At 43.3% G+C, this 27,775-nt stretch overlaps 1 protein-coding gene across 1 annotated transcript; it reads right to left on the reverse strand.

Annotated features, from left to right (window-relative positions):
- Positions 1 to 395: 395 nt before the first annotated feature.
- RDH10 (retinol dehydrogenase 10) lies at positions 396 to 27,660 on the reverse strand. The gene is made up of 6 exons (XM_040994393.1): positions 27,122 to 27,660; positions 25,243 to 25,478; positions 5,381 to 5,479; positions 4,087 to 4,232; positions 2,456 to 2,587; positions 396 to 2,366 (listed from the first exon to the last, which is right to left on the reverse strand). The coding sequence occupies exons 1-6, from the start codon at positions 27,408 to 27,410 to the stop codon at positions 2,243 to 2,245; spliced, it is 1,026 nt and encodes a 341-aa protein (XP_040850327.1). The 5' UTR covers positions 27,411 to 27,660; the 3' UTR covers positions 396 to 2,242.
- Between the last annotated feature and the right edge of the window lie 115 nt (positions 27,661 to 27,775).

The following is a 27,775-nucleotide window of genomic DNA, read 5'->3' on the forward strand; positions in this document are numbered from 1 at the left end:
CAGCCGGGCTCCCCAGGGGGATCAGCTCTGAGCCCAGTGGCCCTGAACACTCACATGCATGGCCAGACGACAGAAAAGAGACTCAAAGTCAGCATTAATGTCAAGGTGGGGGTGGGGCTGAGTATCAATGAACAACCAGCCAGAAAAGTAGTTTTGGCAATTACATGAGTTTCTCAACATAAGGATGCAGGCTCTATCAGAAGATGTTTCCTACCACCACACATACACGCATACCACAGCATTGTAGCATAATATTAAGGACAGGAGACACTCATAGAAAATCCCACAGTTCTAAACTTGTATCAGTTGTATGCCTTGCCAAACTGCACAGCTCAAGATAGGAAAGACAATTTGGCTGGTATGTGGCAATGAAAAAGTCCTACAAAGAGAATTACATGAAATAGTTTATTGAACTTGGATATGGATAACTTTATTAGGGCAGTGACAAAAATATAGAAACAGACTTCAATTACAATACATGAGAATGAAACAAAATGATTTGGTGTTGATCAACTGTTGTAAAATGTGCCTAATTCTTCCAGGATGGTTTGTATGTGCTCCAGGCCAACTGGAAGCAGCCCTGGGTACTGTCTGTTCCCACTCCACAATGTTAGGGGACTGCTTCAAAGTACTTACTTCCATAATTGAAAATTAAGCGAGACTCAACTCTTCAATTGTTACTATGGCCTTGAGGTTTGGTTATCATTTATAACTGGTCCTTAACACCAGTGCCGGTCACCAGCCAGGGCACTTCCTGCATGTGGGTGCAGTGGGGATGGATCTGTGATGCAGCCCCCTGAATGCACAGGCAGTGGCAGTCTTTCTGCTTTCCTGTGCTGAGTGAAGCAAGCCTATGATCAACGCCTCCAATGCAGGCAGGTTGTAACATTGGAAAGCTGAGTGCATGACACCCTAGATTGTTACTATCTGTTCCCAGACACTGTCCCAGCTAAACCCATTTTCCTTTTCCCAAGGCAAGATAGGGTATGACAAAGACACAATGTGATAATTTTCTGTCCAACACTGTCAATAATCACACAGTCAGGAGCTTGTAAGTTAATTCTTTAAATTTAATCAGTCCTTTATAAAACTTCCCAATTAGTAAAAGTTGGCGTATTTAATAGCCTTACACATTACTCACTAAACAAGACATTCTAAAAAAAAAATCACATAATAGTTTATAGTAATTTACAGGTGAATGGTATACATTTAGATACAGAGGTAGAAGTTCACTTTTACAATGTTTCACTAATACACATATACCAAATTCAAGGCACAAAATAGTTTGCTTTACAAAAAAATACTGTAAAAATGTCATCTGCTGTTCTAAAACGTGAATAAACCTTTCCAAAGAATCTTTATACCCTTCCACACATACTCCACAGGATGAGACCTCTCCCCTCACTAATCATGGTTGGCACAGAAACGGGGACTTTTCACTGTTGAAGTTCCCAGTTCTAGAAACTGTTTCTCTGCAGAGCTGCTACGTATTCTAGTTAAGAGTCCATTCAAAGAAAGGAAACAGCAGCTTCCTGAGGAAAGGGCACTTTCTGTATGCAGCAAAATTCATAGGTAGAAAAACGTATGAGCTTTTTGGATAACTAGGTCTCCAGATACTTCATCAAGCATTTCAGAGAGAAAAGTAAAAATCCAGCTAACCCTTTAGTCACTGTGACTTGGAGACCTGATGGCCTTCATTCAGGCACCATCCATTGTGAATCAGTAGAGATTTCAAAATTCCTTTTCAAAAGAGCTGAGCACAAAAATACCAGGAGAACGCCACACAGGCTTTACAAAACTGCAACTCGGGGAACGGGAGAGAGTACAGCACTCTCAGTCCTTGACGTCACAAGGCTGTCAACTGGCTAGAGGCTAACAAGAATGAGGACTCTATGGTCGTTTAAAAAAACCACTCAAGTGAAACATACTGTAGTTACCACTTCTAGAATTTCTGTTCATTAGTCAAAGAATGATAGCCCAAAGCTGCCGCAGAGTGCCTGTGTGTAAAGACCGTTCAGTCTAAAAGGACGCTATCGGCAAGAACCTAAGCTCACCTGTACTGATCACATTTTTTGAGTACTCTAGTCAGTTAATTTACACTTTATTATTATTATTTTTTAAAAGTTGATTAAAAAAGTCAACACAGGATTAGAATCCAGAGAATGTCAGTATCGCTGATGTGCACTGGACTGTGACATCTTGATCGTCTTCTAATAGAAATGATACTCCATACAAAAGATTCTTAGATTCCATTTTTTGCTTCATTATTGTTTGTGGCTTGCTTTCTTTGAGCAATAAAGGGGTACATACACTTGTCTGCTCCTAGGAACCGATACATGCACACAACTGCTTCAAAAGGAAGGATACTGGAAAGGAAACACACCATTATTAGCAAACTGGAGGTGCCACATTGCTCAAGCTACCTGGACAGGGAGAGAAGGAACCCTCTCATTACCTCTTCATGAAGGTCACAATGTACATGAGGCGGGGGGTGCAGATCATGGGCTGGTCGGTGAGAATGGCCTTCATGGCCTGCTTCACACAGTAATCAGGCTTCAGAGGGGGCAGAAAAGGCTCGATTTCTTTCCTATAAGTTACAAGTACAAAAATGAAATGAAGAATTAACATGGCAGGAAAGATACTGGAAATACACATTAGAAACATTGACTGTGACATCACCTGGGATGAGATTTGGGGTGCATCTTGTTTTCTGCCTGTTCTTGCTTTTTCATATTTTCCTGCTAAGAATACATTCTATTTGTACAAGGAAAGAATAAAAGTGCTCTTTCACAGAGTCAAGAAAGCCATCTTTATGTTAATTTTCTTCTTATTGTTTCCAACATTAAAAAAAAAAAAAGAGAGACAGGGTGTTTGGGACAGCAAACGCTAAACTTAGACTGGAGGCCAAGCTCTTAGTAAGAAGTGTAGTTAAAATGGATTACATAAATACTACCACAGTCTCTTAAAGGTAAGTCAGCTATATACTGACTTAGCCCATGCTGTCCGACTTAGGAAAGCTGAGAAATGGTGTCTATCAGCAAGAGCATAAAGACATCTTACCTTTAGTTTAATCCATCCAAATTATATGTTAAAAATGATGCAGTAATACATTTATTCATTTTACCTTTCACTGTCCCACCAAAGCTTTGGACTCCCACACCTGTTGCTAGGCAAAAGAGGACACAGAGCTCCTCAAATCCCTCAGCAACTGGTTCTTGGGCAAATATGAGGGGGAGACAACCGGCCTGGCATGTGCATGCACCTGTGTGGACTGGAGGCAAAGCTGAAGCTCCTCTAGAACCCAGACTTGAGCCCAGCCTCAGACTGGGAGGACTCCACTCTCCTTCCTCCCTCCACTGCCAGGGGCTGTTCAGTTCAGGGTGTGCTGAGAATGGCCTCTGAGCAACAGAGAACTGGTTTGGTTATCTTCCTTTGCCTCTCAAATTCACCCAAGCAAAGCTCTCAAAGTAAGCATGTCTTCACAAGTATCCTCTTGATGATTCATGGTTTTGTTTATTGTGCTGAGCACGAGTCAAATATAATTTGACATTTATATTCCCCTATGCCACCTCTCTAAGCATGCGGGTATTTATTTCATTTTCATTAACTCTAAATGGTTCCTCCGTTCTGTCAGAGTGAATCTAGCTATCTACACTTGCCATTAAAAGGATGTTTCCACATCTGGCATGTAATATTTGAAGGTGTTTTGGGGAAGAGAGGTGTGTTAGTTCTCTCTGACAGTGACACTGTTTCATTTCTACACGCAAGCCACACTAAGGAATTTTCTTCTAGAACCTCTGTTTACCAACACTGGCTCTAAATAAGCAAAATAAGCTCCTGTAGTCGAAGTTTTTCAGGCAGGAGCAGAGAAGGCACTTCCTGTGTCATATTCCTGGCCTCATTTCTGCACATTACTATCAGTGTGGCTGCAGTCTCACCTCGGCAATCACAAATGCCAATTAGACCTTTCACGAAAGGCTAATGGACAAATGGCAAAGCGCACAGCTGACCATATTGGACGATCTAATTTCACATATTCTCTCAATATTATTCTTTTTCTCAGTAACATGATAGGTTCACACTGACCTGATCCGGCAGCCTCTGAACATCCCAGTGTCTACAAGGTATGGGCAAACCAAGGTTGTTTTAATTCCGTCCTTTTCAGCAGCCTTTAGCTCGTGACTCAGGGATTCATGAAAACCCACAACTCCAAATTTACTGGCACAATAATCCTAAATTGGAGGGCAGAGAAGAGAAACACTAAGCAGATACACAGATGCCATTCCGCTTGCAGCTTCCCTGACCCGTTGTGGGTGGATGTTTAAAACAAAACCTTACAGGTAACTAAGTGCAAAAAGGGAAACCATTTTAAAAGACAGATATCTGATGTGGTTCAGAGCAGGAATAATATTTTCAGAGCAATAGCAGAAACAGAGGAACACTTTGGCCACATCAACTGAGTTTCATATTACTTTGGGAGGCCATCACAAAGGATTCTGTGAGAGCTAACAAGCTGAAATTAAAAATGGGGAGAGGTTCACTTTGAAGGGTCTGGAAAATTTACAAATGGCCTATTGTTCAGCAAAGGGGACTGACTGCACAAGCCAGTTTGGCTAAATTGATGCAAGGAGAACAAAGATAGACCTAGTTAACTTCTAAGCTAGGAGCTGACTCTTTTTAGGGTGAAATCAAAAGGAAAAGGTAACTGTACCTTGCAAACTTGAATTAAGGACACATATATGGGCAAAAAGTCTTTGCCCATGATCCATTTTCAATTTGGGAATGGAAATTTGAGCACAGAAGCTACCTATTCCATGTTCCCAGGCATACTTGCAAGGAGTGACATTTTCCATTTGACAAACATCCATAGGACAAGCAAAAAAGAACATATTCTGAAGCAAATTTCATAATCTGAGAATAAAGAAGAGTTTGACAAAATCCAGTTCTACAACTCTACACTGCAGGACACCTGACGTGGGCTATAACTACTTCAATTGATGAACTAATGGGAGATATAGCTCACTTTTGGCAAGTTGATCAAAACAGAATGTAAAGCTTTGGCCTTATTTATATGCTCCCTAAGGAAATGACAGGACCCTCTCTGGTCCCATTCTTGACCCTGTTACCAAGCAGAGCTGCTAGTAAAAATGGGGCTTACCAAGGACTGACCCACCTTCTCCTGATGCTGTTTTGTTAAACTAGCTAAGTGCTTTTATGGCAGAAGAAGTGGAATTCTACTTTAACAATTACTGGGGAGCATCCTCAACACAGGCAGAGCCCTCTCAGGAATGCACAGGCAGCAGGTACGCTCCATGGGTTCTGGTATGTTCACCACAATATAAACCAACTGAGTGAAGTAAATGCTTAGTGTCTGACAAACCTCAACTCCAGCAGTACTGAATAATCCCAGGGAACTTGCAACTGTCACAATATGACCATGATTAATCTCCAGCATTGTAGGAAGAAAAGCCTTAGTGGTCTGAAAAAAAGTAAGAATTAAGCTTTAGAAAATGATATCATGGGAATCATTTAGAATTCAGTCCAAGATAAAAAAACTGACTTTTATTTCTCAATGGTATGCTTCCTAATTCATTAAAAAATACATTACATTCATCCAAAATAGAAGATCCTTTAAGTAGTTACTTAACTTAGCACCATATCATTGGCAAGTCAGGCCTGTTATAAGCTGTGACTAACAAGACAGTAACACAAGAGTTTCTGAGAACAATGTCCAGAGATGAAAAGAAAGCCATTAGTAGGAGGCTCTTTAGCACCTTTCAAGTGGGTTATCTACTAATCTAAACTACTCCCAGGTCAGATCTTCTCCTGCTCTGGTCACTGTGGTGCAGTTATCTCCTGGTCTGTGAGAGATCTTGTGTCTGTCCAGGAACAGGTAACTGACATTAACATTACCTATGATGATGCCTAAGCAGTAACAGGCCCATGAATGAAGTGATACTCCAGCGTCACGCTCCAGCATTCAAAGCTTTACTGCCAAAGTACATTAATAGGAAGTGTTTTAGGATGCCAAGAAATAGCAACAGTGCAGAGCTCTAGTAATGAAAATGTTGACACAATGCCAGCTCTGCACTGACAAGAGCTGGTATTATTCTGAAGGCTCCCCTGCACTGTGGGGCTCACTGCAGTGACTCTCCCATGGAGGCAGGAGACTAGCCATTTGGGGGAAAGTGTGTGGAGAAGTTCCAGGTGGTGAACCCAGATGCAACACTGATTTTTTTTTTAACTCACTAAATTCCTCCCTGCCTTCCAGGCAACAACTCAGCTATCCTGCCTTCAAAATGCAAGGCTGTATAAGAAAATTACTTCAAATTGCTTAAGATGATCTATTAACTACTCTACCATGCTCCCAACAGTTTTATAACCTACTTCTTAAAAGAAAGCAGCAAAGAGCAATTTGCAGCTGAGTTACAGCCAGCTGCCAACACAGCTTCCCATGATTTATGAAGTTAAAAAACAAAACAAAACACGACACTGTAGAATTAAAGAGCTGCATTCCCTCCCAGAGGATTTCCGGGCTTTATAAAGGCATCCCTGAGGTTTTGCACGAATATCCAATTTGTCACAATGCAGAAGCCAATGTACAACATCAAAAGGAAGAGTTCTATTAATTCTGAAGTTTTTCCCTGCTCTAGCGCATGATGCATAGCTGCCAGATGAATCTCTGGGAAGTACTCTGCGTCTTCCTTGGCCTGTCTCCTGGGTCACCACACAGCATCCCTGCAGTCACTCACACCCTGCTCATCTCAGGCACTTACTGGTACGTAACTCATCAGGCTTAGACCCACCTATGCATTTTTTAACCTAGAAACTCTCTTTGATAGTCCACACCCTCCAGGCACAGGTTTGAGTCCTTGCTGCTCCATTTTCAATCTAGCTCCCTTTTAATGTGCAAGGTAAAGTAGTGGAAAGTGGCTCAGGTACCTGAGCCCCTGCATCCACAGTGGGAGATCCAGAAGAAGCTTGAGGTTCCTGGTTTCAGCCTGTCCCAGCCCCAGCCGTTGAGGTCACTTGGGGAGTGAACCAGTATAAGATCTCTCTCTCTCCCCCTCTCTCTTTCTCGCTCTGTGTAACAACTCTGACTTTCAAATACATACATCTTTAAGAAAGTCTTCTTTTAAGTATCTGGCTAAGATTACTATAAGATTAGCTAAAATCCATTACTCTTGATGTTAACCTGAGGTAATTTCCTAAATGTGGATATTCTTCAACTTACAATGATGGTAATACATCCTGACAAGTCTGTCTTGAGTTAAAAATATTGTAAACCGACTGCATTAACATTCCTGGCCTGTGATCATATCTGATTCTAGTCAACTGTGCTGAGAACATTTACATTAGGGTACTGGGCCATGTGTCACTAGCCTGGGAAAAATTCAGAGTATGGTTTCTACTGAAGGTGTCACAGTACTTTTGCATGCTCTTAAAGTGAGCCATTTTGTCAGGGTCTGCCTCCTCTCTGAAATCTACTCAACAGTTCTTGAGCATCCATTATATATAGGTTACAGGTAGTGCTTCGTAAGAGGTGACTCCATTCTCATCTCTCAGCAGCTTCTCCACTCTCCCACATCCAAGTGAGTTAAGCCAGTGCATCCTTCACATAAGAATGGCACTTCAGTTATAGGTTCTAAACATGATTTGAGCCTGCTTCCCACCATGTGTTCCTGCATCCCAAAGTTGTTTAGAAGGTAGTTAAGCCACTAGTTTTATACTGCAATTACTACAATGACGCCACCAACAACACACAAGCTGATGAAGGTGCTGGAAGGTTATTTTATCAGTCTCGGAACCCAGACTGCTGTTTTCCAAGGTTTATGCACAATACTTGCTGTGCTCTGGCTGTGCCAGGGCCAAGGCAAGCATGACATGAGAACATCCACGTGAGCACCACGGAGCTCTCCCTGTGACCTGTGCCCAGGGTTCCCACAGGAATCTTGTACACATGACTAAGGCTGTTAATCATTTCCTCTGCTGCCTGAACGGAGGTGAGCAGTGACTGCTTGTGTGACATTTTCACAAACTCCTGCCTTGGGGCTATAGAGCATTATTAAACAAACTTTGATCAACACTAATTCCATTTCTAACTTTGCAAGGGGGAAAAAAAAAAAACAAACACGCTATAAATGGGTAACTAGAAAGCATCATATTTTCAGGGATTTTCCCAAGTAACCTGACTAGTTTTCCTTTCTAATTAGTCTTGCCCTTAGCAGTCTGGTAGATGACATCTGAGATACCACAGCATATTCTGTCCTTGACACAGCCTGACAGCACAAAGAAATCTGGCACGTTGCAATGAATTATTAATGTGCACAAATATTGTAGCATGTATGAGCTGGGGACCAGCAAAAGGTGAAGTGCTAGTTGCCATGACACCAGTCAGTTCAAGCTAAGGTTCATGATCTTTAACTTTGTCTCAGAGAGTCATTAGATGAACATTAAGGGCAAATCTGAAATGCATAGCCAGAAGGCACAAGTAGAAATTCACGTGTGTTTGGCTGTGGGTGGATCTGAGAGGGCTAACTCAGAAAACCCACCAACCAACAGGACTGTGTGTTATATCAACTTTAAGGATGAATGAGCAGGAGTCACTAACTCCTGATGCTCCAGGCAATACATTAAATCAGCCTCCCAGAACTGGTTGGTGCCAAGGTGGTGGGCAAGGTCTTCACGAAAATACACCTGACCAGAGACACCTGAGCCAGGAGACTTTAGAGGGCTTAGTAAGAGATTTTGTTGGGGTAAGCCTTATGGTGTAGCAAGTTGGATGCCAGCATCCCAGTATTGGTGCCAGTTTGAGCCCCAGCAGCTCCACTTTTTAAAAAAAAGATTATTATTATTGGAAAGGCAGATTTTTACACAGAGAAGGAGAGACAGAGAGAAACTAGTGGCTGCAATAGCCAGAGCTGAGCTGATCTGAAGCGAAGAGCCTCTTCTGGGTCTCCCACGTGGATGCAGGGTCCCAAGCTTTGGGTCATCATTGGCTGCTTTCCCAGGCCACAAGCAGGGAGCTGGATGGGAAGGAGAGCAGCTGGTACACAAATCAGTACCCATATGGGATCCCAGCGCTTGCAAGGTAAGGATTATTAGGCAATCGGGCCATTGTGCTGGGTCTAGATCCACTTTCAATCTAGCCCCCTGCTAGTGTGCCTGAGAAAGGAGAGGAAGATAGCCCAGTGCTTGGGCCTCTGCTACCCACACCCACACAGGAAACTCAGGTGAAGTTCCTAGCACCCCCCCAGCTTTGATGTGGCTCAGCTAAAAAAGTTCTGGCTGTTTGGGGAGTGAACCAGTGAATGGAAGATATCTCTCTCACTCTCTGAATTCAATCTTTCAAATAAATAAATCTGAGAAAAAGAGAGAAATACTTTCTTACTTGCAAAAGAAAAAACTGACTTAGCATGCAATATTGAGCTAGATCTCAGATTGTGAATAAAACTAATAGTGTAATTGCCCACTCAAATGGACACTAACATTCCTAGGAAACATGTTTAACCAATTGAGTATCTCCACACAGCTCCTCGGGGTTCCTCTTCAAAGCACCCAGCACTTTGAAAGATAACTGTAAAGGTCACATTTATAGTATCAGCAGGAATTTCTGAAACAGAAGTGCAAGTGACTACACACAGACATGACATGTCACAGCTCGAGAAATCTTTGAAAGTTAGGTTCACGCCAAATTAACTTCCAACAGTTCTGACTTCCAGATCATTCTTGGTGCTCTTAATGACAGACTGGCCTGTGTGAAGCCTGCAGCTGCAGTGTCAGGACAAATTAGCCTATAGTTAAACAAAAGAGAATGTGAACAAACTAGTGTCTGACAAAGTCTGAGTTTGGAAATTTTGAGATGCATGACATCTTAATGGTGTAGGTAAAACCCCAGGAATGCATTTTCCATATTTGTAAGTAATCCCAGGTTTACAAGACACTATAGGAGAAGCAAAGTGAATCTTCTAGTAGGAAAAGATTTTATACTTTAGTTTTGTGCATTGGAACAACTTTTCTATTACCAATTCAAGAAAAAGCATCATTTACAAGAATCATTTATCTCCTATTCAAGTGTCCAACAATAAAAGCAGACATTAATTTCCAGACATGACCGAGAATTGTGCTGGGAAAAGGATTAACCCCACTAACACAGCGTGGTACAGCTTTCTGACCTAAGTTTGATGGTTTTCAGCACCTCCAAATAACATTGCTATATACAATTTGAAACAATGAATAGTCAAGAAGACACTGGCGAATGAGGTACATCTAACTGGAAAAGGCTGTAGCATCCCTCTAAACTGTAAGAGAATTTTTCTTTGGCATCTTGCTCCTTCTGCCTGTGTTGCTACCAGAATAACTTATCAGATCACAAAAGAAGAATTTTGTGCTTATTTACAAGGTTAAAATGACATCAGGTGGCTCTCTTCTCTGAGAACTCAGTCATGGTTGCTGGCAAACTCAGACTTCACTGTACAAACTTCTGAAGGTGCTGCAAACACAGTCAACTTCAGCTGTTCAAAAAGGATGAACAGCTACAGTTTACTAGTGTGTTCAAAGATTAAAGATGGTGAAGTGATGTGTCACCAGCTAACTGTTAACCTTAAGGTAAATACTATTAATCTAGCTATACAGAGAGAGCTGCTTAATAAACAAACCGGACTTTAAAAGTTTTGACCATAGAAAGTGTTACTTGAAAACAGCGATCTTAGGAGATAAACCTCAAAACTACTATTTTCTGGCAATATATTGACTTCACTATTTTAGCTGTAATTGACAGAAGGAATTCTAACATCTCTATAGTTGCACGACAGCGTAATAGCCTTTCTTCCCTTTTGCTATTTGGGTATGTCTGCAGGGACATAAATGTCCCTGGCCAATTGTGCAATACAATTGCACAAAGTCTGGCTCTACTCTGTCAGACTTCACGGAATGTTCATCTTGGTTTCTGTCAGTCTGAGCCAAGATATTCTCTTTTGATACAGAAGACAAACTAAAAACTGTCTCAACAGTCAAATCTGGACAAATGTTATATTTACAATCCTTTAAGAAAACACAGATTACTGGGAGGTTACTGGCATTAGTTGAATATTTGAATGACATCAGCAGTATAGTTGCCCTGCAACCAAGAAGCTAATAAAAGAGCTGGGCTTTTTAAATGCACACTGAGATGATGACACCATCAGTTATTCAGCAAAAATAAATGCTTCATTAAATTGTCTTCCCACTGTGAAAGGATGTGGTGAATGCACCCCAAGGCAGCAACTCAGGTAGCCATGCTCCCTTACACGTTAGGGTTAAAATTCAGAAATGCCAGAGATCAGCTGACTTAAAACTTAATCTGCCTGCTGCTGAGTACACTGGGCTTGGGAATCCAGAAATCCATGTGGTCCTGTCAATTATTTCCCTTTTGTCACTTGAGCTCTCAAATCTTAACTCATTTTAAAAAGACAAAAAAGGGAAGTGCCCAGGGACTGGTGCCTCTGCCTGCAGCACCAGCAAACTGCATGGGTGCTGGTTTCAGTCCCAGCAGCTCCACTTCCAAGGCAGCTCCCTACCAAGGACCTGGGAAGACAGCAGAGGAGGGATCAAATCCTTGTGCCTCTGAAGCCACCTGGGAGACCTGGCAGAAGCTCCTGGTGTCTTCCGGCTTCAGATGGGCTCAGCTCTGGCCATTGTAGCCATTTGGGGAATGAACCAGACGATGGAAGAGCTCTTTCTCTCCTTCTCTCTCTGTAACTGTCTTTCAGATAAATGGTCTTTTTTTAAAGAGTGTCCAAGATCTTCTAGATCAAAATGTTAAGATTTATAATCTATACTTCTTTTCATCTATTCCTACTTTGCATTTTAAATGCAAGTTATAACACTGAGGTATTACTTGCTCAAGACTCTTGTAAATGACTCAGTAAGGCACCGACTCCATTGGTGAGTTGCCAGCATCTGGTAATCAGGTAAAATATCTACTCATTAAATACTTATATGATGTGATGGATGAACCTTTAAAAATACTGTGATTTGAGTCCATGCCTCTTTTATCTGTAAAAAAATTACAAATTATCTGAAATAATCGTCATTTTCACACTTTGCTTGGGTCTGTGTAAGATCAAAGCATTAAAAGCTGAATGCTGAGCATTGTTTGTGAAATGCTGTTTTCCCTGACCCTTGCCCTGACCAGGCTATGCATGATCAAAGGAGTGTTCGATGACCTCTCTCCAGCTCAAGCCTTCCCTCTATTTAATAACTTTTGATGGAATAATGAAAACGACTCACAACAGTCAAACTGCCTGCCAAACAACAGGTGGTTGTTAATCCCTCCACTGTGTCCCAAATTCAAATCACAGCTCAGAAATTGTAGTAAAGAGATATTTGGGGTGGTAGCATGGTACCATGGGTTGGGTCAGCACTTGGGAATCACCTGCCTTCCATGTCAGAGTACCTGGAATCCAGTCCTGCCTGTGCTTTACATTCTAGCACTCTGCTAATATGCCTGAGAGGCAGCAGATGATAGCTAAAATCCTTGGGCTCCTGACATCCACAGGGCTGATCCGGACGGAACTCCTGGTTCCTGGCTTTGGGCTGGCCTAGCTGTTGAAGGCATCTGAAGACTGAACCAGCAGACTGAAGACCCATTTCTCTAATTAAACGAACAGACCCTAAACAAAGTCTCCAAAGAGCAGAGGCTTTGGTTCTGCTCTCGTGACTAAGAACCACTTCTGTGAGGGGAGAGACACCATCAGCAAAGCCACTGCTCAGGCTGCCTGAGTAGCAGGACTCTTTGCTCCTGTTAACAGCACAGACCAGCAATACCCCCTTGAACATGTATGTAACTCTCATGTATGTAACATGTATGTAACTCTTCATTTCAGTTCTTCCATACTATCTGTGGAGTCTTTAATATTCAAATGTTTATATAAATGAAGGACAAATATAATCAAGCTTACTCCTGAAGTTATACTTTGTTCTTAAACATGTTAACAGCTTGGGATTTACCCACTATAATAAGTGCCTCAGAGGTATATATTGAATTGGAGTTGCTATGAAACAAATTTGGTGAGCCTCTTGAAGTGTAAGGATGACAGAAGCCACCTTTTCTGTAAGTCAGTGGTTCTCAAGCTTGGCTGCATACTGGGATCACCTGGGGAGCTTATACTCCTGGGACCTGGGCCACATCCCACATCAAACACGCCACAATCTGCACAGGAGAGAATCAGACATCTGGAGTCCGCATGTCCTGGTTGAGTCCAATACCCAGTCTGACAAGTGTCTCCAAACATTTCCAGATACAAAACTTCCCTAGGATAACCTTGCTCTAGAATCAACATGCATATTAGCAAAGAACTTTAAGTTCTGATTCTCATATTGGAATGACATTTCTTTAGGTCTGGTATGCAATCTGATCTGGGGGGAAAAAAAACCACAACTTGCAAAGGGGTTCAACAATCTAATCAGCTTTAGTTTCTATATCTCAAACCACCATTCTACTAGTAGAAGGACAAAAATGTTAGTCTAATAGCCAGCCTGATAGTCCAGGGACCCCAAAGAATAGTATTAAATTAAAACATAAGTTGGCACTAATCACTGTACAGTAACAACTCTGGCTAAACTACCCAATAAGTTATTACTCAATTGTGAGAACAAAAAAAGAAACTTCCTTTTGTGAGCAGAAAGCATAGGTGAGACATACTGCTTCAATATGCCAATGGTACTGAATGCTGAAAATGTCCAGGCACTGGGCTGGGAGCTGGGGAGGCACAGCAGACAGGCAAGGTTCTCACCCTCCACACACAGCTCCTGCTCACCACTCGGGGCTGCTCTACACTCAGCCCCCTCACTTGCTGCTGATACTTACAGCTGTGGAAATGCCACCCTGGGCACAGCAGCTGGCTGCTGTGCCTTAAAGCACTTGGACTCTTCCTTTTAGACACTGAATTGGAATCCACACCCCAGAGGGCAGGTTTGACATTTTCCTAGTCTACAAGATGTCTAAAGGGCTGATTAGCTCAAGAGAAAATAAAACGTGTTTGGAGGAGGGGAGGCAAAAGGGTAACTATTTTGAGAAAGCAGCAACAAAATAAGTGCTGAAGAGTATTACTTCTTCAACTCTGGGTACACATGAACTGCCTTGGGCTGGGAAGGAGCCGGTGAGTCCACCTCAGAAGGCTGGCCAGGGACAGGGGCGTTAGTCTTTCCACCAGGCCTCTCAGCAGCACTGTTGTGGTCCTCTGGATCATAGGCCAAGGCAAAGGTTGTAGTACGAGCTTGGGCAATCTGTCCATCACAAATTTCAAGTGGCTTCTAGTCAATTTATCCTAAACCTCAACAAAAGAGACAAACTACTTTTCCTCTCCACTGTTTCAACCTCTTCTCCACAGTTCCCACCATTCATCAGGTAAAGACCAGATCAAATCACCATCAAGAACCCCTAGTGGAGCCTGGCATGATAGCCTAGTGGTTAAAGTCTTTGCCTTGCACAGCCCGGGATCCCATATGGGTGCTGGTTCTAATCCTGGTAGCCCCATTTCCCATCCAGCTCCCTGCTTATGACCTGGAAAAGCAGTCGAGGACAGCCCAAAGCCTTGGGACCCTGCACCCGTGTGGGAGACCAAGAAGAAGCTGCTGGCTCTTGGCTCTTGGTTTGACTCAACTCTGGCCATTGTGGCCACTTGGGGAGGGAACCAACACATGGAAGATCTTCCTCTCTGTCTCTCCTCATTTCTATATCAGACTTTCCAGTGAAAATAAATAAATATTTTAAAAAGAAAGAATGAATTTCCATTGCTCATAGAGACTGCTTAGTTTAAAAACTGTCTGCATGCCTATTTGCCCAGGATCAAATTTTAGGACTAGCAATCCTTCCCAATCTCATTAGAATAAGCTCTCCAAGGGAGACCCGAAAGACCTGAAAACCAAGTGAGGCTCTGAAGGCTTCGCTTGCAGTATATGGAATGCAGATCCTGGGACGCAGTCACCTCTTTCACAGTCTACCCTTACCTTGGACAAGTGAACCATGGCAGCTCTCGTGCTCTGGTAAGCCTGAGAAAATCCTGCTTAGGAAAACATTACCCTTTTACCTATCAATGCCTGGAACTTAATTTTAGGCATGTGATCAGCCAACAAAAAATGCACAGTTTTGAAAATCCATGATTAACATTTCAAAGGCAAAGAAAGCTTATGGAACTATCTGGAATTCTGATCCCATAAGATTATTACATAAAAGAATAAAGATTACACATTTTCCAGGAGATAAGGTAGCAAAACTAAAGTAAAACCACACTGTCATTGAAACTTTGGTTCCAAGTATTTGCAGAACTTTGCTCAGCCAGTGTAGATAGACTGTCCCCTTTCCTTCCTTACTTTCTCATGCCTGTTTGTCAATGCTGTCAGGCAAGACAGGAGGAGAAAGAAGCCAGGCAACCAACACTATGCCCAAGCAAACCGACTCTGACAGAGACCATGGACAATGACAGAAAACACACAGGAATATAAATCAATTGGGCTTTGGAAATAAAACACTATTGTGGTATTGGTTCCTCAGGCTAGAATTTTACATGCTTGCCTAGTTTGTAGAGTCAACTTTCTGGGGCTATTAGGCAGGGATTACTCAGTCATTACTAAAGTCACCATGTTAATTTAAAAAAAAAATCAGAAGATTACTTTTTATGTTCTACCACAAGCACAAACCATACCTGAGTCATAGGGAAATCCACTGAACAATGTAGCCTGGCTTTTAACCCAGAGTCATATACTGAGAGCCTGGGCCTAGATTCTTCCCTTCTCCATGGCAAGCTTCAGGAAGCCCACAACCTGGCTCCTCATCCCAGGAAGGGAGGCAAGGTATCTAACTCAGAGTTGCTCTGATACTCCAATGAGAGAAGAGTATTTATGAAAAGACTTTGTAAATTCAAGTTCTATATATAAAGTACAGGAAATGGACACAAGATATTTACAGGCTTATTGACAGGCTATTTTGGTTCTAGGAGCTTTCTATTTTTGCTCTGGTTATTTCTTCAAGTACCTGTTAATTCCTGGATCCTACTATGTATGGACTGCAGTCCTGCTGCCCTGCAGATGGTGCCAGATCCCACTTCCGGTTCAAACCTGGGGTCCACCAGAGGTCTCCACAACATACTGCTAAGCAGCTTCTCTCCTGCCCATCTGCTTGCTTCTAAAATCCTGGATGCCAGGAAGCAACAACAGCTCTTTTCCTGTAACACTCCTTTTCTAACCCTCTTCTTCAGTTTGGTTTTACTAAAAGCAAAGAATGACTAGTATCAATATTACTACAAATTGCCGTTCTTTAAGAACAATCCAGAAAATGTAAAAATACCAGTTAGGACAGAATTATTTTAAAATAGTTTATTATATACCACTTTTGTCTTTCCCAAGAGACTGTGGAACTATTCTGTTAAAAAAAGAAATACTAGAGAAATCGGTAGGGGGCAGTATGTTAATTACAATTTGCAGGTGGGAAAATTCAGGCTTTGAATTTTAAGCTTCATTTGTTCTCAAAGTACCCATGTGTTTACATAACTTACAGCACAAATATTTTCTAGCTACTTTGATTTAGGAACTGTTATTTTGAGCTCCATTATCTAGAATAATACCAAGAAGCTGAACCATGTTAATATCAAGAATTCCTGTATTAAGCTATTTAAAGGCAAGAAATTCACATTTTATGCGAATAGCAAATAAGAGAGAAGAATTTATGGTTTCCCAAACCAAAAAACATAATGTTCACACCATTACCACCTTTCACACATCTTTGCTTTGCGTGTTCTTCCACAATCCTGTGAGTTTCCCCACAGGCCAAGTAGCGTTTTGTTTCCAAATGTGAATTCATTGTAAGTGGCTTGTCATTGTAAGGGGCTCATTTGACAGCACTCAACGTTTTTTTTTTTTTTTTTTTTTGGCAGTAATTGCCCTTACTTGTTAAATATTCTAGCAGCATTTGCTGCAGTGTTGAAAGTTTTATGATTATTATGAGAGGATGATGTTTTTTTTTCTTCCCCCCCTCCTTCCCGTGGTTCACTTAATTTTAGTTTCAGAGCATTTAGGGAAAATGGTCTCTGACAGGTGTGAACTTGAGTTTTAAGAGAAATAACAAAGTAAAGAAGAAAAAGGAATTCAGGAATGGGCCATGCTGGGTAAACTCATCAAGAAAAAGATGTTCCATTTGGCATCCCACCAGCAAGGAGAAGCTGGAAACCTGACTAACCAGGGATGCAGGTGACTGCACCCGGGCTGACCAGGTTTGTCAAGGTAGACCTGATTAAATCCTGAGGCCACGCTCTGCCAAGCCATGTTTCCAAGCAGTGCTACCTTAGATAGTGTTTAATCATAACTCAAGAAGTTTCCTGAGGCTCCCCTACTGCAGTGGTCTGCTCTATGTTCCACTTGCTGGTTAAGCATTTTCAAGAGAAATCATGAAATGCCTTTCTTTTGGGTTATTTTCTGACCGTGCTGACAGGCACTTTCAGGACAGTTGGTGGAAGCTACAAGAAAACAGTTCTTTGGAATAGCTACCCACTGTACTAACTCATGAGATAAGAAATCACTAATACCAAAGCAGATTAAAACATTTTAATCTGATCTCTGGAGCTACAAGCTCAAAACATCGGATTTAACTCATTGAACTGAAGCAGGGAATAATTCCCTATTTCTTAAGCACTATTAGATTTTGTTATACTCCAAAGATTAGTTACAAAAGGCCCTTTCTGTTAAAAAGCACTGGTAGTGCCTATAGGAAACAGGATACAAATCCACCCTGCCAGTACACCCCCTAGTGGGAACTTGAGTGCAGTACAATTTGGGGGTCCAGAAAACAACCTGGGTAGAGGCCGACTCTAATCCGAAATGCCTGGCACCAGAATGCTTAGGATTTTGGAATACTTGCTTGTATAAAATGAGGTATCATAGTATCTTGGGGATAGGGGCACAGGATGAATTTCATTTTCATTCTATATATGTCCAGTACACACACCCTTTAGACAGTTTTATTCAATATTTTTCTGTCACTGTGTTTTGACTATAATCCATCACATCAAATCAGTCAGGAATTTCTACTTGTGACATCATGTTAGTGCTCCAAATTTTTTTTCAGACTTAGGAGTACGTGGGTGCTCAATCTGTATTTAGGACTTACACAGGTTTGAGAATGGTAAACACACCACAGTCACCTACCAACTACTTACTCCTGAACATACCAAAAGCAAGCAAATAAACAAAGTACGTCATCTATACTTGTGTCTGGGAAGGCAGCTATCTGGCTCACACACAGGCAAATGGGCAACTTGTTATAATGAAGGGGTTTAGTTTTAAGTTTCTGAATCAAAGCAAAAATTTTAGATGAATCTGCTTTTATTATTCCTTAAATTAAGAAAAACCTTATCTAAAAAAGGGTCTCCTGCTTAAAATACTCAAGTGAGGTTACAGAGTTGCTTGAGAGGCATTTCCTTTTACTAAAGCAATTCATTCAAGTTACTAAATCAATACACTAGAATTTGCTATGAATCTTGAAAATCTGACAAAGCGATTAGTGTAAAAACAAATGAGGGAAGAGAAGGAACTGAGACTGTGAGCAGTTATGTATTTAAACACAGGGTTTGTATCCCTTCCCTAGGCCCAGTGACCCAATCCTGCAATGAATGGCTAAGGACCCTGCCAGGGCACTCTCCATTCAGCCTTTCTGAAAAACCCATTCAATGAGTGTTAGCATTAGTACAGGCTAAAGAATGCTTCCACTCTGGCATGTCCTATAGATTAATTCCTACTTGGGCAGATAAGGGATAAAGCCCTGGATGTAGAAATAATGAGGAAGAAAAGAACAAACACCAACTTTGCTTCCAGGAATTGAGATCAATAGCACAACTCACTCCATGGTCTTTCAAGAAACAGCCATTCCCTCAACCACTAACTTGCTGACTAATCCATTGGGACTAGTCATTTTAATATGCTATTAGGTCAACATGAAAATATCCGGAACTGGCGTTATCCCTTTCTTGGGAGTTTTTCTTACCTATTTAACTCCAGTGGTCTCCCAGCAAAACAGGATTGAAATGGAAGAAAAACAGAGGTTCTTATTTGGAGCGTGGGCATTCAGGGTTCTCTCAAAGCATGGGAAATGAGATTATACCAGAGGAATATCCTAAGTGTTGTGCTGGGAAGGCAGGCAGAAACAAACTTTGGATGGCCCGAGGTGCCACGCTTTAATGAGCCTGGGACTTCAGTGAGCAACATGGCCTTGCTGGGGCCTAAGCAGGCATAAAACAAATTCTAGTCTGTTTAGCTAACCCTGAGTTGAGAACAAATAATAGAAAGAAACAAAGAAATCCAGAGGCTCTTGTGAGTTCAGGAAGAGGGGATGCAGGTACACAGAAGAGGTGGGGATGGAAAGGAAAGGTGGGAGTGGGGCGAGGAATCACAGTACACTCTGGCAAAAGAACGGTCAGGATCTGGTGTGCCACACAAATGTGCAGGATGGAGAACGACAGATAATGCCAATGTTTCCTGGCCTGGTAACAGGCTCTATCAGGGAAACCAAAAAGGGGAGACAGGGGGTCAGTTCAGCATCCAGAGATGCTGACTTGCGGTAACCTGTGGCGCCAAGACCATTGGCTGTCCTAGAAATCATAGTTGAAGTTACTGCAACTAGCTACCCAGCTGGATAAAGGTACACAGTGAGAAGAGGTTTGAGCAGTCAAGACTAAGAGTTATGGCATTTCAAAATTGGGAAGGCTAGGAGGATTGGGAAGACAGGAAGAGCAGCAGAGGGGTGTTTTATCACCACTTGAGTTTCAAGGAGAAGGTCAAGAGGGTCAAGTTCTGCAGAAAGATCAAGCTGCAAACTGGATTTGGCAATGACAGAAACACTGCTAGTTTTTCGTACAGTTTAGAAATTATGCCATTATTTACTTAGCTCTATCTTCCAAATAAGTAAAACAAATGGACACAGACTGGAACAGATAGCAAGGATGTTCCCAATACCCTTTTTAGATGATGTAGTGTCTGGTCCCTGATCACAACAGTAATGTGACATCACATTATATCATATTATAGATTTTGATCTCTAATCACAGATGTTAGGCCCAGCATTTAATCTCAAACACAGAACTAGAAGACCATGTGATCTTATTTTGCATATATTGGTACACAGTCCTGGGTATCCACAGAGGTGAAATTGAGAGATACTTTCCCCAGGTTTCAACTGTAACCATCAATGTTAAAAAGACAGTATGCTTATCTCGTATCAACTTACAATTCAACTCAATACAGAGAAGTTTTTATTCCTAAAATAAACAGATCACACATTCTAAGTTTTTAATAGCTATTCCATTAGGCAAAGAAGTAACACCCTATAAAATATTTAGTTTTACAGTGCTTAATATTATGACATGGAGGACAAAGTATTGGGCAGATAGTTGTATATAAAGAATTCTTTAGAAATGACTTTAGAAATTTTTTAGAAATTCCGGCTCTAAGAGGACTTGTATAAAAATCTGCGTTCTCTAAACAGAGAACAGAGAAAGCCAATGAGTGAGATTAAAAACCAGTAAATCACACAGGATCTTAAACATTAATGAGGGACCATTCTTGAGATATTAGGTACAACCACAGTGCTAATGTCTTTAAGTGCTACATTACTCAAATGTAGCTGGTGGGCTTTTACTTTTCCTGGATGGATTTTAACTAAATAGACTTTAGACATTTGGATATAGATAAATGCCTAATTCAGTAATTAGTATTTTAAAACTGTGAAACCTTTTAAGTTAAGTGGTCTATTAATTAACTACCAATTATCTTGTCTGACTACCATATCAATAGAAGTAAATTACTGACAAGCTGTTTGACAGATTTAGTCCTCTGCCATGCAAAATTTCTTCAGAATATAAAAAGCTTGCACTTAAATGCTTTTGCATTCCCCTTTTGGCTAATCAGGGATCAATTTGTTGCTCATGTATAAAGGCCAAACACAACTCCTTGGTCAAAAAGGGTCTACAGATAAACTTTAGCTTTCACAAATGGCAAGCTTTAGGATAAAACTTCTTTGTTAAAAAAATAACAGGTGAAGCAACCTTATTTGGGGATGGGAGAAACACATGCGCAGTTTCCAAATGGAAGCCAACTTTCCATATATCAAAGTGCAGTAGAGAGGTATTTTCAAATTTTCACCTTTCAACAAGATAAAAAGAGCATCCATACATGGTTCCTAGAAGCTAAAGTACATGATACTGCACGCATTCCTCATGGTCTTATTCTAACAGTATTTCACAGTAAGGTATGCTGATTAAAATCTACCCCAAATCCATCACTTTTAGACTGGTAACTAGAAGGTTCCTGGGCTAGCTGCTGCTGACAGAACTCGGGAGGTTTGCAAAGTAATGCTAGGGGTCATAAAGGTTTCCAAAGCATATAGAAATAGCACGTGGCTATGAGCCAAGAAGAAACTGCTCCAGGGACTCTCTCTGAGGCCTGGGCATTGAAAAATATGAATGCTTTCCACGCTTTCAATCTGAGTGATTCAAACTGGCACATCAGTACCAGGCTTCTCAAAGTTGCTGGCCTTACATATCAACAAACAGAGTTAATACTGCATAGTAAAACTGAGCACACTGGTGGGACAGAAAGAATGAAAAGATTGTAGAAGAAATTAAAAAAATGCAAGCAATAATGAATATGAGACAGTCCCATTTTTGAATGTACACAACCTGAGTTATTCCAATATAATGTTTACCTTTTGAAACTTTGCAACATGGACCCATCATGTGAGTGGTCTCTGAACAGGTTATTTCCAAAATACTAAAGCAGAAACCTTTTACATATTATCAAGTATTTATTGGGGTAGGGAGTTGGGGTGGGTATTGCGGCATAAACTCCTGCTACCCTTCCAAGAGGGAGAGAACTGGAAGAAGCTCCTGGTTCCTGATTTGGCTGCCCAAGCACTAGCCACTGTGGCCTCTGGGAAGTGAACCAGTGGAGAGAAGATCTCTAACTTTGATTTTCAAACAAATAAACAGATCTTTAAAAAATACATACATATTGATTCAATATATCTTACAAATACAGCTGTATGTTGGGCACAAACTACCTAAAGATGGCTTCCATCTGCTCTAGGATGCAGGGCACAAGGTACACAAAGTGATACCAAAGGGTAAACATGAGGCATCAAAAGACGGGGACAACAACAAATGCTGCCAGAAATCAATGCAAGGAAAAAGAAAACCTTGGATGAGTCACTGAAGATTTGCTGGAAAACAAGGAGCTGGATAAGACGGTCTTCAGGATCTTTCTACTTTGATATCCAAAAATTGCCAGCATGGTTGGAGTAAGTTGAGAAGATTATATTAAGAATTAGAACTAGGCTTTACAAGGCAGAGGGAGGGATGGGCCACAGGATTAATAGTTAAGACATCTGTTGGGACACCCACATCTCACACTTGAGTGCCTGGGTTGGATACTTGATTCCAGTCCCAGCTCGGGCTCCCGACTCCAGCTTCCTGCCAATGTGGGACTCTGAAGGTGGTAACGATGACTCATGTAGTTGGGTCCCTGCCACAGCTGCGGGAGACCTGGACTGAGGCCCTGAACAGCCACTGTGGATATGTGGGAGCTCTCCGTCTGTCTCTTTCAAATAAATAAACAGACCTATGGAATGGAGGAAGAGGGCGTTCCATGCAGTAGCATGAAGAATGGTTTAGAAATGGGAACACCCACAGCTTTTCAGTGAGAGTCCGCACAGTTTTTTGTTTCACTGTAAACGACTTTAATTCTGTGAGTCAGGATCAACATGTTATCTGTTATTTCACGAAAAGGCATTAACTGCTACTTTAAACTTTGGCTCAAATGATTGGTTCAAATAACTGGGCAAATCTTTGCTCAGCTAATTTACTGTCTCCAATCTATGGGGCCAGTGTTCCTACCCACCCAGATACAGTCAAAAGACACCTCTTTTTTTTTCTGGAAGGAAAATAGCGCTTACCACAAAGTTATCACCAACGTTTTCACCTAGAGGACTACTGGAAAAGACACTGAATACAGGAGTCAACAGCATTACATGGTACATTCTCTTTTAAATTTTAGCAACTGGGTCTTAGTTCTTCTCAACAGATTTGTAAAGTCTTGGCAAAAAGTCAGAAATTCCAACCCTAAAATGAATTTTCTGACTCAATATTGAAAACAAATTCTTAAGTTTAGATGCTTAGGGGAAAAACAGCTGGAGAATTCAGGAGCCTCCCATATTTTAATATGAAGTGACGTCATTACTGTTAACGCTTCCAAGAACTCCCTAAATTGTGTGTTAGGCAACATTCTGCAGCACAGTGAGGACTCTAGGAAGGAGGCGTGCTCTTCTATGGTGCACAGATTCAGTTGCAGAACAATTTTTCTTCTGGCGATTTGATTTAATTTCCTCCTTATTTTAGAAAGTAGTCTAATGTATGAAGTATAGCATATTAATTCAAGTGCACTTTCAAAGTTAAGGCACTTACTTCATATCTGGGGAAGATCAGCTGCTTTCTTGGTGTATTCAACTACAGCTGTATGGAATTTCTTTATAAAAATCTGGTTACATTTGATTTTATGGTTCAGCAAAAATGATCATGGGAGAAAGTAGGCAAGACTGCTAAACTCCGGAGAGCTTCATGCAGGTAAAAGTTTGTGGTTGGGAAATCTTGCAAAATCTCAGGCAAAGGTTACTAGGAAGAAAACAATGCTAGTGCCTGGGGCATAACCAATACACCACTGAAGGCTGTGTTCTGTTTCAGGCTGACAAGCCCAGTGAAACCAATGGGTTTCGACGCAGCTGCTTCTTCTACTAAACTCTACCTATGATTTGCCTGCCAAATGGTAGTTGCTTGTTTTATTTTACTAAGAGACACTTGATAAACTATACCCCCCCAAGTTTATTCAGTTGGCTTTTACTCACCTAGTCTACCTCTAGGCTATTCACTACCTATTCCTACGGACCCAGGAGCTGCACACATTTCGATTCAGTTCCCCACTCCCACTACGCAAACCAACATGCAATTTCATGCCATGTCCCCCCGCCCTCACGTTTCTATGTTCCCAAACTGAATAGGGTCACCTCCTTACCACCTGAAACAGAGTTTGCACAGGTAATTTATATGTTTATTTTCAGAGATCTGGAAATTATATAAAGCTCGTGTTCTGAAATCAAACCTAAAAAAGCTTCCTCCAGGATCAGAGAAAAAGTGTGGTGTTCAAAGAGCAACATTCAAATAAATACCTCTAAAGCCAGATTAAGTTTTTAAGCAGTTGCTAAAAAGCTAATGTGGTTAATGTGACCTATTTAGGAGAAACAGTTCTTTGTTGTGTTCTATTACAAGGCTGCTCTGCCTATGGGACAAAGACTCCATCTCCTTGCCCCTTCGCTACTGGCTTCTACCCACACGTGAAAATAAATGGGAAATACTCTGAGGAAGGAAAGTGCACAGTGGGAGGCAGCTAGAGGGAAAAGTTCATACTGACCCTTCCTGCACGTTAAGTTCAGCTGTAAAACTGGGTTCACTCTCCCCTCACCCCGCCAAAAGGCAGAAGGTTCTTCTCCTCCTTGGAGGCAGCAGTGACGCTGATGGCCAGTGGACACAGCCTCAATCCCCCATTCCCTGGGCCCCCAACTCCTCCCCTCTCTGTGGCCCCATCAGGGAATGACTGGGGTTCACTGAGAGGCACTTTCCATGCTAAGCTGGTCCTGTGAGGTCCTCCAACCCAGGCAATGCCATGGGTCCCCAGGGATGGCCCAAGGTTGCTCAGTGACTGCCAGGGTGGCCTCACCACTCCCAGTGGACCATAGATGCTGCTCTCAGATGATCTGGCACTTTCTACAATGTGGCTGAGCAGTAATTTGGAAGCCTAAACCCCGACTTTCGGAATTCATAAGAACAACCAATGTTTTATAAACTCAACAGAAAGTAAAATAAACAAACCCAGGGTTTTATACTCCCTCTTGTTATTTTTATGGCAATCTTTCAAACTAGTCCAAAATGCTCAGTCTTCAATCCTCTCAAGAAAACTGAATTGAGGAGGTGGGGGGGTAGTGTATGGAGAAAACAACTATTTAACAGTAACCAGCATACATTATAACTCACCCCGGGGGAATAGCTGCTTAGAAGGAAGCTTTGTGGTCAGAAGTGCAGGTGGCTTTTGGGCTGGCACTGGAGTCTCACTCCTTCCCGACCTTCTCCCCGAGGAGGGCCCACTAACAAAAACAAGGATGTTTATATTTACCCAGAAGTGTGCGTGGCAATTGACCATCATGGTTCTCTCAATGAGCTCATCAGGACATTCCAGGAGATGATGGCCAGAGACCACTCCGGCATTATTGACCAGGACCGAGACCTCGCCAACCTCCTTGCGGACCCGCTCTGCCGTCAGGTAGACGTTCTCCCTCTTCCCCACATCACAGGTGTAGGTAAAAACCTGTAAGTTACAGTGGGGCAGAATCTCTTCCTCACCGTTCCCAGCTGTCCTCGGAAGTCCAGATGAGGGGGGAAAGAAAAGGACAGAGAAAAGGGGGTGCAGAAAGTGAGTTAGATGGTAATCGGCAGGACACGGATCACACAAAACAAAAACATTACAGTGAGCCTCACATTTCTAACACAGTAAGGCTTGCCAACGACAGGGCTTACAGCTGCCTTCCTCCCTCCAAAGTCTGTGGGAATTGCAGCAATTTACTGGATAACTCTGCTTAGGGGAGAGTCATGTAATTGTGACAAGCTCAATACAAGTAGACCACATGGGATCAGGTTGCTGGGGCTAAAGACACCTGCAAAGAACTGATGTCAGCCCAGAGAGTAACACAGCACACCACACACTCTTTCCTTCCTTCCTTTCCCTCTCTTTAGAGAAATAGCTCTGAATCGTGGTAGGAATGCCCTTCAGATGGAGGCTAACTCCAAAGCCCACCAAATCAAAACTAAAATAATCTGAATTCATTCAAAATCAAGAAATGGAAGGAAACGTCTCCTGGAAAAGTACAGGTCACTGCTTCTTTCTTGGGGGCGGGGGCTGGTTGACCCTAAGCAGCAGTGCCCTACAAACCAAGCACACAGGGAAATGTGCAATCGTCCGGCAGAAGAACTTGGACATTTGAAACACCAAACATCCCTTCCCTGGAAACAGAATACTCTGATCTTTCAGGTTTTGGCAGGAAGCATGAAAGTCTGTTTGCCACCCACGGAAAATCTTAACATGTTCAACCTCAGGCCAAAAGGCAGGTGCCAGTAATCGCGGTGACAAAAGATCCATTCTGGGGGGAGGAGTCATCTGCCGTAAACTTCAATGTTTTCCCTGAAAATCTTTGTCAAAAGCCCTGAGCCATGACCAAATTTCCGGGAGCAATGTGTATGGTTGGTTATGGTCTCTGTTGGATCCTTGTACTTGCCTAAAGTCTCAGATTCAGGCTAGTTCGTGAACGACAGAGAAGCAGGCGGGGGTGACCACAACCATGGCACAAATGTACCGTGGCTTCAATCCTCCGCAGCCGGGCATCCCTCAGTCAAGCTCAGAGGCGGTAACTCAACGCACTTCTTTATGGTTAGTGAGACAATGTAATTATTTCGCAGGCGCACCCCCCCCCCCCCGCACACCCCTGCGGCTAAAGTTAAGGGGAAATCCGCACTGCCGCCCGAGTCCAAGGGCTTCGGACCCGGGCAACACACACTGTCCAAGGGCTTCGGGCCAGCCTGGAAGCAACTTCCCAAAGACACTGGAGTTGCCCAACCGGCGCCCGCGCACGGCACCGGAACATTTCTTTCAGACGCAAACCTGAAGTCCCAAGTTCCCTCTGCCCTCCCTTACCCGCGGCGGGCTGAGAAACACCACCCACCCCACCCACATGCACCCCTTCCCAAGCCGTCCTCCTCGAAACCAACAGGGGCTCCGAGGCGCGGGATTTGGCACCCGTCCCCCTCCCTGGGAACAGGGAGAGGACCGTGCTCCTTTCTCGGGGCGCACTCCACTTCCCTTCCACCAGCGCGGCCGAGGGTTCCTTTCCTGGCGAGCCGGGCGGACCGTGACAGTGGCGCTGCGAACCCTCCGACCAGGGCGCCGCGCGCGGGGGCGGAGAGGCACGACCCAACAATGCCGGCCGCAGGTCCGGGGTTACCTTGCAGCGCGGCGGCGTCGGCCGCCTCCAGGTCGCGGTAGATGTGGCGCACCATGCCGGCCGTCTCCTCGTTGCTCTGCGTGTTGATGTCCCAGAGCACCAGCAGTGCCCGGCGCCGGGCGAACTCGAGCGCGAAGAGCCGACCCAGGCCGCTGCCGGCGCCCGTGATGAGGCACACCTGGCCGGCCACGCTCTTCTCCTTGGGCCGCACCAGCCAGCGCGCCGCGGCCAGCACGAACGCCCACAGCACTTTAAAAGTGACCACGAAAAACTCCACCACGATGTTCATCGCGGCGCCCGGGTCCCCGCGCCGGTCCAGGCGCCCGCGTCCGCACCCACTCCCGCGCCTGCCAAGCCTGGCTCAACTGCCCACCCCGGGGGGCGCGCTGGTCAGAGCCACTGGCCCCAGGAAGGCTGCGCCCCGCGGTGCCCGCCGCCGCTCCTGGCTCAGCGCGGGGGGCCACTCCCGCTCGGGATCGGCGGCGCGGTGGCCCCGGGCTGTGCCCTCCGCCGCGGCCGCCCGGCTCGGCGCCTCCTGCTGGCGGCCGCCCGCCCGCCCGCCCCGGCCGGTCCCGCTGCAGCGCCGGTGACAGCAGCGGAGTTAGGCGACGCGCGCCGCCCTCATGGCCAAGCGGCCGCCTGGGCGAACCCCCT

Source organism: Ochotona curzoniae, unplaced genomic scaffold (assembly GCF_017591425.1).
Source record: "Ochotona curzoniae isolate NIBS_2020 unplaced genomic scaffold, NIBS_Ocur_1.0 contig_1071, whole genome shotgun sequence".
NCBI classification, from domain to species: domain Eukaryota; kingdom Metazoa; phylum Chordata; class Mammalia; order Lagomorpha; family Ochotonidae; genus Ochotona; species Ochotona curzoniae.